We start from the raw sequence: 17,483 nt of genomic DNA, 5'->3' as shown, positions 1-17,483 counted from the left end.
ACCACAAGAGATCCTAGAAATACCATTATTTGGGGTTTTATATGCTTTTGTGAATGTAGAGTTAATCTATTTTATAAAGGCATAGTTGATTGAGTCTTTTTTGACAACTGGTGTATGCCCTATACATTATCCAACTGTTTACTCTTTCTATCCTCTCTTTCTCATATGAAGGGAACAGAACATTTCATTTTTCATCTCGGTCTCACTCTGTCTCTCTCTCTCTCTCGCTCTCTCTCTCGCTCTCTCTCTCGCTCTCTGTCTCGCTCTCTGTCTCTCTCTCTCTCTCGGCTCCTCCTCCCAGTGACTCTGTTATGCAGGACTTGCCATTTCCTACCATCTAAAAGTTATTAGAAGGGTGAGGTATTGTATAACTAAACAGCAGGCATGGAAACATTAGCCTCTCGCTCTCTGCCTCTCTACCCCTTTCAAATCAAATCAAATTGTATTGGTTCCGTACACATATTTGCAGATGTTATTGCAGGTGCAGTAAAATGCTTATGTTTCTAGCTCCAACAGTGCAGTAATACCTAACAATACAGAACAATACACACAAATCCAAAGAATAAAAATAAAGACATTAAAACTTCTTGCAACTATAGGGGGTGCTGTTCCGCATTAGCATATTTGGGTCTCCAAATTAAACTGCCTCGTGCTAAATTCTTGATCGTACAATATGCATATTATTGTTATTATTGGATAGAAAACACCTTCTAGTTTCTATAGAAGTTGGAATTTTGTCTCTGAGTGGTACAGAACAATATCTACAGCACTTTTCATGACAGGGGTCAGATTCCAGAAATTTTTACCCCTGATCTGGAGTCTGTTTTTAAGGCGACAGTGAATGCTATGAAGAAACCGACACTGCCTACGTCTTCCTCTGGGTGTCTGTACGTCATCACGTTTTGAATGGAGTCTATTGCACAATCCCAGCCATTATAAAACCACAAAATGTATAGGGACCGCCCTTTCTCGTCGCGCGCCTGAAGCGTGAAGGACATCGGACTTGCCTCATTCCAAATCCTTGTCTAACCAGCAATATTTCTCCGGTCATGTTTTCAGTCGTTATAGTTGTTAAAAACATCATAATGTAGTTAATTTGAACCGTTTTATAGCAATTTATATCCGTTTAGTGCGATTTTGAGGAATTTCTTTGTTGTGCACTCTGAAACTTTGGACACGTTTTGGGGTCCCGTTCGATCGTTAGTGGATATTTCGAAGGACAGAGGACATCTATCGACCAAAAGACGTTTATAACATAGAAAGGATACATTGCCCAAGAATATGATGGAAGAACAGCTCAAAGTAAGCAATATTTAATATGATAAATTGTTGTTCTGTCGAAATATTTTAAACGCATATTTCGCCATTTTGTTTGGTATAGCTTCACTTGGCGAACCCTGTATTGAAAAGTAAGGATAATTTTAAAAATGTAAATCAGCGGTTGCATTAAGAACTAATTTGTCTTTCGATTCCTGTCAACCCTGTATTTTTTAGTCAAGTATATGATTAGCTTTCAATTAAACTAGATCACTCTGATAGATGACGTCAGACATATTGAGGCTTGATTTCCTAGGATTTTTATTGTGTAACCACGGTTTTGTATGGCTAAATATGCACCTTTTCGAACAAACTGTATATGTATGTTGTAAAATGATGTTACAGGAGTGTCATCGGAAGAATTCTGAGAAGGTTAGTGAAAAAATTAATATATTTTGGCGGTGATTACGTTATAGCGCTCTTTGGCTGGAATCGATGCTCTGGTAACGTTTGCACATGTGGTATGCTAACTTATCGATTTATTGTGTTTTCGCTGAAAAACGCTTAGAAAATCTGAAATATGGTCTGAAATCACAAGAACTGGGTCTTTCCATTGCTATGCTTTGTCTATTTTTATGAAATGTTTTATGATGAGTAAATTGGTCATACACGTTGCTCTATCTAGTAATTCTAGTCGATTTGTGATGGTCGGTGCAATTGTAAACTGTGATTTCTACCTGAAATATGCACTTTTTTCTAACAAAAACTATCCTATACCATGAATATGTTATCAGACTGTCATCTGATGGGTTTTTTTATAGGTTATTGGCTATCAATATCTTAGTTGAGCCGAATTGGTGATAGCACCTGAAGGAGTAAGAAACTGATGGAGTTAGAATAGTGGTGTATTTTGCTAACGTGTTTAGCTAATAGATTTACATATTTTGTCTTCCCTGTAAAACATTTTAAAAATCTGAAATGGTGGCTTTATTCACAAGATCTGTATCTTTCATCTGGTGTCTTGGACTTGTGATTTAATGATATTTAGATGCTACTATCTACTTGTGAAGCTATGCTAGCTATGCTAATCAGTGTGTGGGGGGGGTGGGGGGTGATCCCGGACCCGGGGTAGAGGCTCGTGAAAGGTTAAGAAACATCAGAACGAGCAATGTCAGAGTCCGGAATGAATATAAATATATATATTATTATATCAGTTGAAGTCGGAAGTTTACATACACTTAGGTTAGAGTCATTAAAACTCATTTTTCAACCACTCACAAATTTCTTGTTAACAAACTATAGTTTTGGCAAGTCGGTTAGGACATCTACTTTGTGCATGACACAAGTAATTTTTAGAACAATTGTTTACAAACCGATTATTTCACTTATAGTTCCAGTGGGTCAGAAGTTTACATACACTAAGTTGACTGTGCCTTTAAACAGCTTGGAAAATGAGTCAATTGGAGGTGTACCTGTGGATGTATTTCAAGGCCTACCTTAATAAAACTCAGTGCCTCTGCTTGACATCATGGGAAAATCAAAAGAAATCAGCCAAGACCTCAGAAATTTATTTTTTGACCTCCACAAGTCTGGCTCATCCTTGGGAGCAATTTCCAAACGCCTGAAGGTACCATGGTTCATCTGTATAAACAATAATACGCAATAAACACCATGGGATCACGCAGCCGTCATACCTCTCAGGAAGGTGACGCGCTCTGTCTCCTACAGATGAACGTACTTTGGTGTGAAAAGTGCAAATCAATCCCAGAACAACAGCAAAGGACCTTGTGAAGATGCTGGAGGAAACTGGTACAAAAGTATCTATATTCACAGTAAAAATGAGTCCTATATCGACACAACCTGAAAGGCTGCTCAGCAAGGAAGAAGCCACTGCTCCAAAACCGCCATAAAAAAGCCAGACTACGGTTTGCAACTGCACATGGGGACAAAGATCGTACTTTTTGGAGAAATGTCCTCTAGTCTGATGCAACAAAAATAGAACTGTTTGGCCATAATTACCATCGTTATGTTTGGAGGAAAAAGGGGGAGGCTTACAAGCCGAAGAACACCATCCCAACCGTGAAGCATGGGGTGGCAGGATCATGTTGTGGGGGTACATTGCTGCAGGAAGGACTGGTGCACTTCACAAAATAGATGGCATCATGAGGGAGGACAATTAGGTGGATATATTGAAGCAACATCTCAAGACATCAGTCAGGAAGTTAAAGCTTGGTCGCAAATGGGTCTTCCAAATGGACAATGACCACAAGCATACTTCCAAAGTTGTGGCAAAATGGCTGGACAACAAAGGGAAGGTATTGGAACGGCCATCACAAAGCCCTGACCTCAATCCTATAGAAAATTTGATGGCAGAACTGAAAAAGTTTGTGCGAGCAAGGAGGCCTACAAACCTGACTCAGTTACACCAGCTCTGTCAGGAGGAATGGGCCAAAATTCACTCAACTTATTGTGGGAAGCTTGTGGAAGGCTACTCTAAATGTTTGACCCATGTTAAACAATTTAAAGGCAATGCTACCAAATACTAATTGAGTGTATGTAAACTTCTGACCCACTGGGAATGTGATGAAATAACTAAAAGCTGAAATAAATCATTCTCTCTACAACTATTCTGACATTTCACATTCTTAAAATAAAGTGGTTATCCTAACTGACCTAAGACAGTTTTTACTAGGATTAAATGTCAGGAATTGTGAAAAACTGAGTTTAAATGTATTTGGCTAAGGTGTATGTAAACTTCCGACTTCAACTGTAGGTTTAATTCTAGACACATGAAAAGTGGTATGTATACGGAGGGTATGGGGCAACAGAAGACGGACAGCAGAGAGGCTAATAATCTTGGAGATGGGGAAATGGCCGATTTAAAATGGGAGGAAAGTTTGCGGGACTCCACCCAGAGGGGCAGGTCTCAAGCCTTACCCTCTGCCCGATACAATACCAGGGAGCCGGAGTCCGGTGGTGTTCCGCTTGTCGTCAATACCTGCAGGTGGTCTTGAGAAGAGCCGACCGGGCTCTCTCCCAGGTACGGCGGTGGACAAACATCTGGGCCGACGGTATGCCCACCTCTTGCTCCGGGAAGAGCGGGGGCTGATAACCCAGGGAACACTTGAAAGGTGAAAGCCCAGTGGCAGAGCAGGGGAGGGTGTTGCGGGTGTATTCAACCCACGCGAGTTGCTGGCTACAGGTGGTGGGGTTGGTGGAGACAAGGCAGCGAAGAGTCATCTTCAGGTCTTAATTGGCTCACTCCGACTGGCCGTTGGACTGAGGGTGGAACCCGGAGGACAGGTTGGCTGACAACCCAATGAGCGTGCAGAATGCCTTCCAGAACCGGGACTAGAACTGAGGACCCAGGTCGGAGACCATGTCCATGGACCCGGAAGATGTGCTGCACCATGAGCTGGGCCGTCTCTTTGGCAGAGGGTAGCTTGGGGAGAAGAATGAAGTGGGCGGTTTTGGAAAACCGGTCCACTACTGACAGAATGGCGGTGTTGCCGAGGAGTGTTGTTCTGCGCAAAGACCATGCAGGTGGCGACAAACGTGGAGACGTCCAAGACCATGGTCGGCCACCAAAAGTGTTGCCGCACAAAGGCCAGGGTCCAATGGGAGCCCGGGAGGCAGGCAAGCCTGGAAGAGTGGGCCCACTCTAGAACCGAGGAGTGGACAGCGTCAGGAACAAACATCCGGTTATCTGGTGTTCGGCTGGGAACGCTGCGCCCAGCGCATCCGGCTTGATATTCTTGGATCCCGGTTGGTAGGAGAGGGAGAAGTTAAACCGGGTGAAAAGCAGGGCCCACTTAGCTTGACTGGTATTGAGACACTTGGTGGTGTGGAGATATTCCAGGTTCTTGTGATCCGTCCATACAAGGAATGGATGTTCTTTCCCCTCCAACTCCTCCAAAGCCATCTTCACCGCGAGAAGCTCACGATTTCCAACATCGGAATTCCTCTCCATGGCCTTGAGGTGATGGGACAGAACAGCCCCAAATCCAACATCCGAAGCATCGGCCTCCACCACGAACTGACGGGACGGGTCAGGATGAACTAATGTGGAAGCTGTGGTGAAGCGATGCTTGAGGTCACGGAACGCCCGGTCAACAGCTGGGGACCACGTGAACGGAACCTTGGGAGATAAAGTGACAATAAAAGTTGGCAAATCCCAGGAAACATTGTAGCTGCACTCGAAGGCTGGGGCCAATCCACCGTCGCTCTCACCTTCCCAGGATCCATTTGTACATACCCTGCAGCGATGATGTAACCAAGGAAGGGGATGGTGGAGCGATGGAATTCGCATTTCTCCTCTTTCACAAAAAGCTGGTTCTCCACGAGGCGCTGGAGGACCTGTCGGACGTGGAACTTGTGTTCTTGGGCTGAGTGGAAGAAAACGAGGATGGCGTCGAGGTTGACGAAGACGAACCGGTTCATGTTGTGGAGAATGTCATTGACCAGGGCCTGGAACACTGCTGGGGCATTGTTAAGGCCAAATGGCATGACCAGATAGTCATAGTTACTGCTGGCCGTGTGGAAGGCAGTCTTCTAGTCGCGCTTACCCCCCCCACCCCTGTATCCTCACCAGGTGGTAGGAGTTCCGCAGGTCCAACTTGGAGAAAACAGTGGCCCCCTGGAGCTGTTCGAAGGTCAAGGTGATGGGTGGTAGCGGGTAGCAGTTCTTCACCGTGATGTCATTGAGGCCCCGGTAGTCGATGCACGGCCGCAGGGTTTTGTCCTTCTTCTCCACAAAGAAGAACCATGCGCCGGCGGGGGAGGCAGAAGGAAGATACGCCTTGCAGCTAGGGAGTCCTCAATGTACGTCTCCATAGCCTTGGTCTCCGGACCCGACAGAGAGTACAGTCTTTCGCGGGGCAGTGTGGTACCTGGGAGAGGGTCGATCCCGCAGTCATATGGTCAGTGTGGAGGAAGTGAAGTGGCCCGGGCCTTACTGAAAACCTCTCGGTGGTCCCGATCCTCCGCAGGAATGGCAGAGAGGTCCGGGGCAACTTCCGAGCCCACCGGAAGACGTCCCAGGGTAGGCTGTGATGACTTCAGGCAATGGGCGTGGCAGAACGGGCTCCAGCCCATGATGGCACCATCAGTCCAGTCAATAAGGGGATTGTGTCGCTGGAGCCAAGAGAATCCCAATACCACGGGAGACTTAATTATCATGAATCGGATAGCCTTGCTGTGGTTCCCTGACACTCGTACGTTGATGGAAGTGGTATTGTGGGTGACCCGGCCTGTAGAGCGCCCATCCAGTGCTCTAACGTCTATGGGAATGGAGAAGGGCTGAGTGGGGATGCCCAACTTGGATGCCAGGGTAGCGTCCATAAAACTCTCATTGGCCCCAGAGTCGATGAGTACCCGGAGAAATTTCGACTGGTTCCCCCACAGCAGGATGGCGTGGAAAGTCGTGCGAGTAAGGGGAGAGGAAAAGTTCTCCGTATGGCCCACCAGAGTACTCACCCCTACTGGTGAGCCTGGTCTTTTAGTGGACAAGAGGACACAAAATGACCAGTATTCCATCAATACAGGCAACTCTTCGTGTGAAGCCGGTGTAGACGTTCGGCTGGGGACAGCCTAGCTCTGCCTAGTTGCATCAGCTGTGGAAGAGGTGATTCGGCAGACTTCGGAGACTCTGGAGGGGAACTCGAGTAGCCTCGGATCCTCTCGGCAACGGAGACGTCGAGGACTTCTGGGATGCCTCAGAGACGAGGTAGAATCCTTGGGCGGGCGTGTGGAATCAGCGCCCCTCTCCTTCCTGCGTTCCCGTAGCCACCCATTGATCCGGATGGTCAAGGCAAGGAGTCAAGATCCGTCGGTAGTTCCTAGGCTGCTAGTTCATCCTTAACCTCCTCCGATACTCCGTGCAGGAATGTGTCGAACAGCGAATCCGGGTTCCAGGCACTCTCAGCTGCCAACGTGCGCAAATCCACTGCATAGTCTGCCACACTGCGGGAGTCTTGATGAAGCTGCAGTAACTTCCAGGCAGTCTCTTTCCCGGACCATGGGGAATCAAAAACCTTCTTCACCTCCGCCACGAGCTCCTCCAGACTGAAGCATACGGCCGACTATTGTTCCCACACAGCCGTAACCCAGGCGAGAGCCATCCCGGACAACATAGTGATGAGGTACGCTATATTCGAGCGGTCCGGGGGGAAGGAGGCCTGCATCTCGATGATGAGAGAACACTGCACAAGAAACGCCCGACAGGTTCCCGACTCTCCAGCAAAGCGTTCCGGGGGAGGTAAGAGGGGCTCTCGAGAAACCGGGGTGGCCGGAGAGGCCGTGCTGCTAATAGCCGGGTTACTGAGGGGCTGGGAGGTTACCGTCGTTGTAGGTTGCCTGACAGACAACCTGTGGAATTGCTCCAGCAAAGTGTTCAACGCTCGGTCATGGCATTCGGCCACAGTCTGGAACCCTTCCATAAGACCACGAAGGAACTCCTTGTGCCTTCCAAACGTGGCTCCTTGGGAGGAGACGGCGTTGCGGAACTGGTCCAAGTCTGCTTGGTCTGTCATGGCCAGTTCATACAGTCAAGGCTCAGGAGAAGACCCAGATGCAGACAGTTTCTGCTCGACTGAGGGACCTTACTGTATGTGTGGGGTACAGAGATGCGGTAGTCATTTAAAAAAATTGTTAAACACTATTACTGCACACAGAGTGACTCCATGCAACTTATTATGTGACTTGTTAAGCATATTTTTAATCCTGAACTTATTTAGGCTTGCCTTAACAAAGGAGATGAATACTGATTGACTCGAGACATTTCAGCTTTTCATTTTTAATTCATTTGAAAAAGATTCTAAAAACATAATTCCACTTTGACATTTTGGCGGATTGTGTGTAGTGTCATGACATGTCCCTTTCTGGATGTAGATCGTGGCCCTCTCTCACTCTTTCTCCTAAACCAGGTTTAGTAGCTCAGGTCATAAATATCGGATAGAAACTACCATGCAGTATTCAGAGAGAGAACAAAGAACTTCACTTGGCCAAACTCCTAAATCCCCAAAATGGAATTAAACATTCTTTCTACTTTTGAGAATGTGGGAATGATCCGTGGACACTTAAGGGACAGTTATGACGATTGTGTTTCATTTGGTGAACTCATGAAAGACAGGAAACACGCATAACTGTATCTCTTAATGTGTACATTTCCCAGCTGTCAGGTTTACATCTAAATATTGTGAAACGTATGTGATTAAACATGTAATGTGATGTTAAACTTCTAAATGAGTGTATGGATTTTCATATAAAGATTAACTAGTCAGTGGCCACGCCCACGTGACCATAGACATTATGTCGGCATCATGGCCTGCCCTTTTCTACTGAAACGCATAAAACCCACTCCTGATGAAATTCAAACCCTGGTGTAAGCTAAAGTTGCAGATGGTTGAATTTCTAAGACCAAAACATGCCGGGTGATGCTGGTGTGTGAAGTGGTTTAAACTACAACTCTACCAAAGGACAAGACTATACCACGTGGAGCATCGGTTACATGGCTGGAAATGGTTAAACTCGGAGACTATCGATTCCTACAGAATAAGAGCAAATCTTGGACACGAATTACTAGTCTGCAGCTAGAAATTATGTAAACCTAGGACGAGAATACAGACAACCGCCGACGCATCTGAAGTATCCATTCTAACTACATACAACCACGAAGATTTTATGACTTCAATGAAAGTTAACCAGAGACTCTGATGAACCCAATGATTCCAAGAGAGAACATACGGGCGTAAATATACATTGCATATATTCTCGAATGAGCGGCCGTTCATGTGCAAAGGATTAGCATTTCAATTAATGTAATTATAAACTGTGTAGTGAATCCATGTTGTATTTCCCACTCTTTCTATTTCCCGGTGTGAATACTGTCTGAAGGCACTGTATGTACATATAGGTTAGGGGTAAAGTGACGAGGCAACAGGATATAATAATAATAATAAGCAGTAGCAGCAGCGTACGTGTTGAGTCAAAAGAGTAAGTACAAAGGGGGGGTCAATGCAGATAGTCCAGGTTGCTATTTGGTCAACTATTTAGCAGTGTTATGGGTTCGGGATAGAAGCTGTTCAGAGTCCGGTTGGTTCCAGACTTCTGTACCGCTGGCCATGAGGTAGCAGAGAGAACAATCTATGACTTGGGTGGCTGGACTCTTTGACAAGTTTAGGGCCTGGATGGCAGGGGAGCTCTGCCCCAGTGTACCGGGCCGTACGCACTACCCTCTGTCATAGCCGTGGGGTGCTGAGGGTGTTGCAGCACCCCCTAAAAAATCAGGAATATTTTTTTTATGAATAAAAATAATTGTGCACTGGGCCTTTACTAGTCCTTTACTAGCAGACTGATGTAGCTGTCTGTAGCGTGGGCATATAGCCGTCTGTAGCGCTAAATTGCAGCACTCCCACCACCATCTTCCCACGGAAGCACTTAGCGCTTTGCGGTCAGATGCACAGCAGTTGCCATACCAATTGGTTATGCAACCAATCAAGATACTCTCAGTGGTGCAGCTGTAGAACTTTTTGATGATCTGAGGGCCCATGCTCAGGAGGGAGGATAATGAAAGTACACAGAAGTAACACGTAATGGTAGAGCTACCATAAGTGATTACCAATTTGGTAACGGAATTACGAATTTTAAAGGAATTACCAAATAATCTGTAATTGCTACAATCGGAAATCATAATGGTGACAAACCACAGTTGGGTCACCTGCTACTGTTCTCCCTTCCACTGGCATACTGTTATGTTCAGCTCATAACTGTTTTCTTTGTGTTTCTGTTGTCTGGCAGTCAAACCAAGAGTGTTAAAACAGTATGAGTCTGGACAACCTCCCTTTCTCTCTCCCCTCCAGTTAATGTCACTTCTCCCAGCTCTTACTGACACATGAGCCCCCTCTCTTTCCACTTACTCTAACTAGCATTCTCACCCACTGAGCATCGACCATGGATGTTGAAAAGTACTCTATAAATATAAAAGTATGTGGACAACCCTTCAAATTAGTGGATTCGGCTATTTTAGCCACACCTGTTTCTGACAGGTGTATAAAACCAAGCACACAGCCATGCGATCTCCATAGACAAACATTGCCAGTAGAATCGCCTTACTGAAGAGCTCAGTGACTTTCAACGTGGCACGGTCATAGGATGCCACCTTTCCAACAAGTCAGTTCGTCAAATTTCTGCCCTGCTAGAGCTGTCCCAGTCAACTATAAATGCTGTGATTCATCACTTCAGAGAACGCATTTCCACTGCTCCAGAGTCCAATGGCATCTAGGAGCAACAATTGCTCAGCCGCGAATTGGTAGGTCACACAAGCTCACAGAACGGGGCCGCCTAGTGCTGAAGCGCATAGCGGGTAAAAATTGTCTATCCTCGGTTGCAACACTCACTACTGAGTTCCAAACTGCCTCTGGAAGCAAAGTCAGCACAATAACTGTTCATCAGGAGCTTCATGAAATGGGTTTCCATGGCCGAGCAGCCGCACACAAGCTTAAGATCCCCATGCGCAATGTAAAGCGTCGGCTGGAGTGGTGTAAAGCTCGCCGCTATTGGACTCTGGAGCAGTGGAAACGCGTTCTCTGGAGTGATGAATCCCGTTTCCCCATCTGGCAGTCCAACGGACGAGTCTGGGTTTGGCGGATGCCAGGAGAACGCTACCTGCCCCAATTCATAGTGCCAACTGTAAAGTTTGGTGGAGGAGGAATAATGGTCTGGAGTTGTTTTTCATGGTTTGGTCTAGGTCACTTAGTTCCAGTGGAGGGAAATCTTAACACTACAGCATACAATGAAATTCGACACAATTCTGTGCTTCCAACTTTGTGGCAACAGTTTGGGTAAAGCCCTTTCCTGTTTCAGCATGACAATGCCCTCGTGCACAAAGCAAGGTCCATACAGAAATGTTTTGTTCGAGATCGGTGTGGAAGAACTTGACTGGCCTGCACAGAGCCTCAAGCCCATCGAACACCTTTGGGATGAATTGGAATGCCGACTGCGAGCCAGGCCTAGTCGGCCAACATCAGTGCCCGACCTCACTAATGTTCTTGTGGCTGAATGGAAGCAAGTCCCAGCAACAATGTTCCAACATCTAGTGGAAAGCCTTTCCAGAAGAGTGGAGGCTGTCATAGCAGCAAAGGGGGGACCAACTCCATATTAATGCCCATGATTTCAGAATGATATGTTTAATGAGCAGGTGTCCACATACTTTTGGTCGTGTAGTTGAAATTTGATCAGTCCACCCTGTTAATGTCTACAGACAAACCGGACTGGACCAAATCTGAACCTATAATAGGTACAGTATATTCTACTGTACTGAACTATACTGTACTCTACTCTACTGCACTGTACTGAACTCTCTCCATGATAATTCTGGGGACCAGACCAAGTTGAATTAATACTACTCTTTTGTCCACAGATGGCCAGCCTAGCTACTTAAAATGCTCGACCTCCAGATGAGTATGAGGGGGGAGTTTAAGTACAATTCTTACAAACTTGTTTTGGCTTGTCTGCTGGTGAACAATGATGTCACTTCGATTATGCCTGCACGACTAGCGCACTTGTCAGAGTCTTTAAGGTGTCTATAACTTGGTTTCCATCCAATTGGCGACAGATTTTAATGTTAATTTTCTCAAATCCGCATAATAACAATATGCTCATTTCCCCCATCAGAGTTGTTTCCATCAAATTGACTTGTTGCGGATAAAGGTATGTGCGTAAATACATAGTGCACATAAAAAACGTTTGTGGTTAAATTCCCATATACTGAATAAAAAAATTGAAGTTAAATGGGTTTCCAATGCATTATTAACGCTCCGCCTACTTTAGGGTTTTGTCGCTAAAAATGTTCCGTATGTATAGCGAATCTGCCCAATCTGGTATTGGCACATGCGCTCTAGCCAACAGCTCAGAAATAGAGTGCGTGTATAGTCTACATGATGAGATTATTATTGACAAAAGTGCTAAATAATTTCGATAATTATTGTCGATAATCATGTCACCAGAATAAGACCCTCGATATTTAGCATTGAAAGGAGCATCAAGCTCATCACCTTGCACTTTCACCACCCTGTGAAATTCATCATAATTTATTTAATCTGTAGTTTAATAAACTGCATGGTTTCCCGAGTCGTAGTGGGAGGACCACACACCATATCATCGCGTGACTCCAAGTTTACATTAGATATGATGGTTTTTATATCAATATTTGCGCATAAATGCGTTTCCAGTGACATTCATATTTTTTGGGACACAAAAATATCCCACCTTGTCTAGCATATTTGGTTTTGTCAACATTTGAAAGTTTACCAACAAATTAGCTGTTTCCACCAGGCCTGTAATTTTTTATCCGACATGTAGCAACTTTACTCGCATAAAAAGTTTGGATGGAAAACTGGTTAATGTCAAGCGATTTTGAGGATGCTGGAATTCTATTTTGGACGAACGACCGCATGCCTGCAGGAGACTTCTGAAGTATCCTAATCAGATGAATACATTGTGACTGGTTGTGTTTATGACACATATAAAAGGTTATACATTTTAAAAGTTAAATTACAAATATGTAGGCTATATTAAGGCGTTAAATTATAGGTGTTTAAGGAATAGCCGCCCGGATTGGAGAGGAGGAAGAGCGCGTGTTAAACGTTCCTGAATAACTGGGTCTGCAGGGAGCATGTGGCCACATTATTGTATGACGATTTGGCTGAATGATGATCCGCAACAGACAGAGCTTCTCAGTATCAGAAGTAAAAATACAGCAAGACGGACCTGCTACTGTGCCTTTCTAGACCTTATAAACTGTCGAGTAGACCCACAACTGATCCAAATGGAATGAAACATTCAAATCACTGGGCTTTTGCGCCGTATTCAAATTACAATTTTCACTGAAGCCTAGATTCGAATGTTGTACTCGCTTGAAAACAGTAGTGCAATTAATCATTACATGGTGGTGTTGTAGGCTAGCTAGTCTAGGATAATTGTGTTGTCCCTTAACAAGATCAATAGCGGGTCTTTTTGAGCTGCGTGTCTCATGTCTACTGTTCTTTCATGCTCAATGATGCACCTGGCCTCTCCGCTGCCTATCAACTATTCCTATTTGTGCTTGTGGATTCACATGGAAAATGTATGCAGCTTTGAATGCCTGGTATGATTGCTAGTTAGCCTATTGCAGTTCTGGACAAAACGATCCAACTACCACTATTGTCACTATGAATGATGGATAGAGGGCAGGATAGACAGACTGGTAGACTATACTGACCTTTGGTATCGTAAAAAATAGCATGTGGATAAGCATAGTGCATAAGGGAAGTACCAATGCACCTTGATATAGGGGAGGAGCATGCAAGCAGATGAGGGAATGTGGCTAGGATGGAATTGATATACATTATATAGTAAAACCTGCAAAAGAGCAATGTTAACCAGGGAAAGAAACGCACTACCCTCCTACCCTGTGCCCAATAAAAAAGAGTCACAACCCTCCCAAAGCAAAAAAAAACATTTTTGGGGGTAAATATTTATGTTGAATTTGTTTAAATTAGTATTGTACAAAGTTGTATAGTTTGTTAAACTTTGAAATCAATGGTGTGTGCGTGTAAGCTAGAAGCTCCCTGCCATGTTGTCCATTCACCATGGCTCAGTATGAATGCCCAGCAGGGGTCTTCTGGAGTGTACCCCAGCCCCCTTAGCCCCGACTCTACTGCACATGCTCAGATGGATACCCCATAGCCCCCCTACTCGCCATCCGTACTGGACAAGCATAACATCTCTGAGTGATGATAACTCTGTGTGTGTGAGGATGGTTGATGTGATTAATGTAGCTGGAGGTGGTAGTGTGGGTCCTTGTGTGTATGTGGGGTAATGGCTTCCACACAGAATGATCCAGTAAAACCTCTGGCAGGCAGCAGGGAAATGGCAGCAAACAGTTTAATGACTTAATAAGACCTAATTAGTGTAAATGGAGGAGAAGAGAGAGGAGCAGTGGAGGTGAGCTGGGGTGACTGAGTGTGCCTTGGCTACAGCAGACATACAGCAGGCAGCTCTCGTTTATTAGCTGAGGAAAAGTAAGCCAACTCCTCTGATGTGTTTGTTCATCCCAGGGACACCTCTGGATAACAGAACAGCACACTGCTGCTTTCAGGCGCTATCTCTTTCTCTCTCTCACACACAACAAAAAACATATGCCCACAAATAGGGACAATGGAGCTTTGTGTGTGTTGTGTTAGTGTGGCAGATGTATGCCAGGGTGTAGTGGAGGCTTTGAGAGCATTACCCTGCTCTGAGACAGGGGTGGAGGGTCAGCCCCCATTTAATCAAGGAAACAATTCCATCTCCCATTAAGTTAATTAATCCAAGGCCTCGCTCAAAACAGAACCAGAGCGAAACCCACCCCGGAGCACTACTGTGTGTGGGTGTGTGTGTGTGTGTGTGGGGGGGGGGGTGTACATGCAAGTGTGCGAGTGACATGTGCATGTTCACTTATGTTCCTGTATGGCTAGCCACATGGATCTCTTGACATGAACAGTATGTTCACTACGAGACAGTTCTATATAGTACTTTGATCGTGGCTTTTCAGCCAGACAACAGAAGGAGATCCACTGACTCCAACTATACAGAACAATAGATACAAAAACTGAAATATCACATTTTACATAGGTATTCAGACTTTTTACTCTGTACTTTGTTGAAACGCATTTGGCAGTGATTACAGCCTCGAGTCTTCTTAGGTATGACGCTACAAGCTTGGTACACCTGTTTTCGGGGAGTTTTTCACGTTCTTCTCTGCAGATCCTCTCAAGCTCTGTCAGGTTGGATGGGGAGTGGTGCAGAGATATTCGATCAGGTTCAAGTCCAGGCTCTGGCTGGGCCACTCAAGGACATTCAGAGACTTGTCCTGAAGCTACTCCTGTGTTGTCTTGGCTGTGTGCTTAGGGTCGTTGTCCTGTTGGAAGGTGAACCTTCTGAAGTGCTGAGCACTCTGGAGCAGGTTTTCATCAAAGATCTCTCTGTACTTTGCTTCGTTCATCTTTCCCTCAATCCTGACTAGTCTTCCAATCCCTGCCGCTGAAAAACATCCCCACAGCATGATGCTGCCACCACCATGTTTCACAGTAGGGATGGTGCCAGGTTTCCTCCACGCATTCAGGCCGATGAGTTCAATCTTGGTTTCATCAGACCAGAGAATCTTGTTTCTCATGGTCTGAGAGTCCGTTAGGTGCCTTTTGGCAAACTCCAAGCGGGCTGTCATGTGCTCTTTTTTACTGATGAGTGGCTTCCGTCTGGCCACTATACCATAAAGGCCTGACTGGTGGAGTGCTGCAGAAGGTTCTCTTCTGGAAGGTTCTCCCATCTCCACAGAGATCTGGAGCTCTGTCAGAGTGACTCCAATCATGTTGTAGAAACATATCAAGGATGATTAATGGAAACAGCATGCACCGGAGCTCAATTTTGAGTCTCGTAGCAAAGGGTCTGAATAGTTATGTAAATTAAGTATGTTTGTTTTTATTTTATTTTTATAAATTAGCAAACATTTCTAAAAAACAGTTTTCGCTTTGTCATTATGGGGTATTGTGTGTAGATTCAATTTTTTTTATTTAATACATTTTAAAATAAGGTTGTAATGTAACAAAATGTGGAAAAAGGGAAGGGGTCTGAATACTTTTTGAATGCGCTGTACAAATCCTCATCTGTTGCTTGCAATATCCTGTGTTTTTGGACTTTTCGACCTGGGAATTGTCTCTGACTTCAAAATGTAGGATTTTTGGTTGTTGTTTGCCCAACACTTTTCTGGACATATTACAACTCCGTAAACCTGACAGTACACAGGTTGATCAACAGGATGTGAAGTTCACTTATGCCGCTGTTAACGGGGATATGCATACAGCCAAAGATGAACACTGGAATGTACAAACTACAGGGAAGAAGCTTAAAGCATTCTAAAGATAAGCAGTTGTGTTGCGTGTTTTGTAGCAATTTGACATTTCCTTATTTCGCCCCTTCATTCCTTATCTCTCTCCATCTCTCACGCGGACCTCTCTCCCCATGCACACTAATCTCAGACCACTCATGTCAGGATTTGGAGTCTAACTCTCTCTCTCCCCCCTTCTCTCCCCCTCTAGTGAAGCCTGTGACGGTGGAGCTGAGCTGTGGGGCGGGGCCTGTCCTCGTGGTGCTGGAGCCGGGACAGCCTCTGCTGCTGGACTGTCACCTGGGGGCCACGCCCTTGGACACGCCCCTCAACGTCACCTGGCTGCAGGATGGGCTCCCCGTACTGGAGGGTGACTCCCTCAGGACCCTGGCCAACGGCTCACTGCTGGTGCTGCCCACCTCTGTGGATGGCCGGACGCCTCAAGGGGTGGAGGGGGGCTACAGCTGTGTGAGTGCCGGCCCTTTTGGAGCTCTGACCAGCCGCACCATCACCGTTCACCTGGCCAGTGAGTATTACTATTTCTCAGACAGGGCGGGGCTGTGCCCGCTCAACTCCACCAGGGTCAGACTCACATGGAATGGCATGATGGTCTGGTGTCCCCACATAGGAGCATAGCCACATTCATCAGGGGGATTTCCGTGCTTGGTTCTCCTCTGTCTCAGACAAGGGTTTGATTGTGTGGCTGGTCAGCCACACCGGTGGTGTCCTGGGAACAGGTATCAAATCAAATGACATTTTATTGGTCACATACACATGGTTAGCAGATGTTAATACAAGTGTAGCGAAATGCTTGTGCTTCTAGTTCCGACAATGCAGTAATATCTAACAAATTCACAACTACTACCGTATACACACAAATGTAAGGGATGAATAAGAATATATACATATAAATATATAGATGAGCGATGGCCGTGCGGCATAGGCAAGATGCAGTAGATGGTATAGAGTACAGTATATACATATGAGATGAGTAATGTATGATATGTAGACATTAAAGTGGCGTTATTTAAAGTGACTAGTGATACCTTTTATTAAATTGATTTATTAAAGTGGCCAGAGATTTGAGTCTATATGTTGGCAGCAGCCACTCTGTTAGGGATGGTTGTTTAACAGTCTGATGGCCTTGAGATAGAAGCTGTTTTTCAGTCTCTCGGTCCCAGCTTTGATGCACCTGTACTGACCTCGCCTTCTGGATGATAGCGGGGTGAACAGGCAGTGGCTCGGATAGTTGTTGTCCTTGATGATCATTTTGGCCTTCCTGTGACATCGGGTGGTGTAGGTGTCATGGAGGGCAGGTAGTTTG

At 45.4% G+C, this 17,483-nt stretch overlaps 1 protein-coding gene across 1 annotated transcript in view; it reads left to right on the top strand.

Moving 5' to 3' along the window:
- LOC139562766 (immunoglobulin superfamily DCC subclass member 4-like) overlaps nt 1-17,483 on the top strand; it is a 73,433-nt gene that overhangs the window by 16,598 nt on the left and 39,352 nt on the right. The window contains exon 2 of the mRNA XM_071380766.1: nt 16,371-16,685. Within this exon, the coding sequence (XP_071236867.1) occupies nt 16,371-16,685 (315 nt within the window). The remainder of the gene's footprint in view (nt 1-16,370; nt 16,686-17,483) is intronic.

Source organism: Salvelinus alpinus, chromosome 33 (assembly GCF_045679555.1).
Source record: "Salvelinus alpinus chromosome 33, SLU_Salpinus.1, whole genome shotgun sequence".
In the NCBI taxonomy this organism is placed as follows: domain Eukaryota; kingdom Metazoa; phylum Chordata; class Actinopteri; order Salmoniformes; family Salmonidae; genus Salvelinus; species Salvelinus alpinus.
The sequence above is the reverse complement of the archived record's forward strand: the minus strand, read 5'-3'. Positions and strand labels throughout refer to the sequence as shown.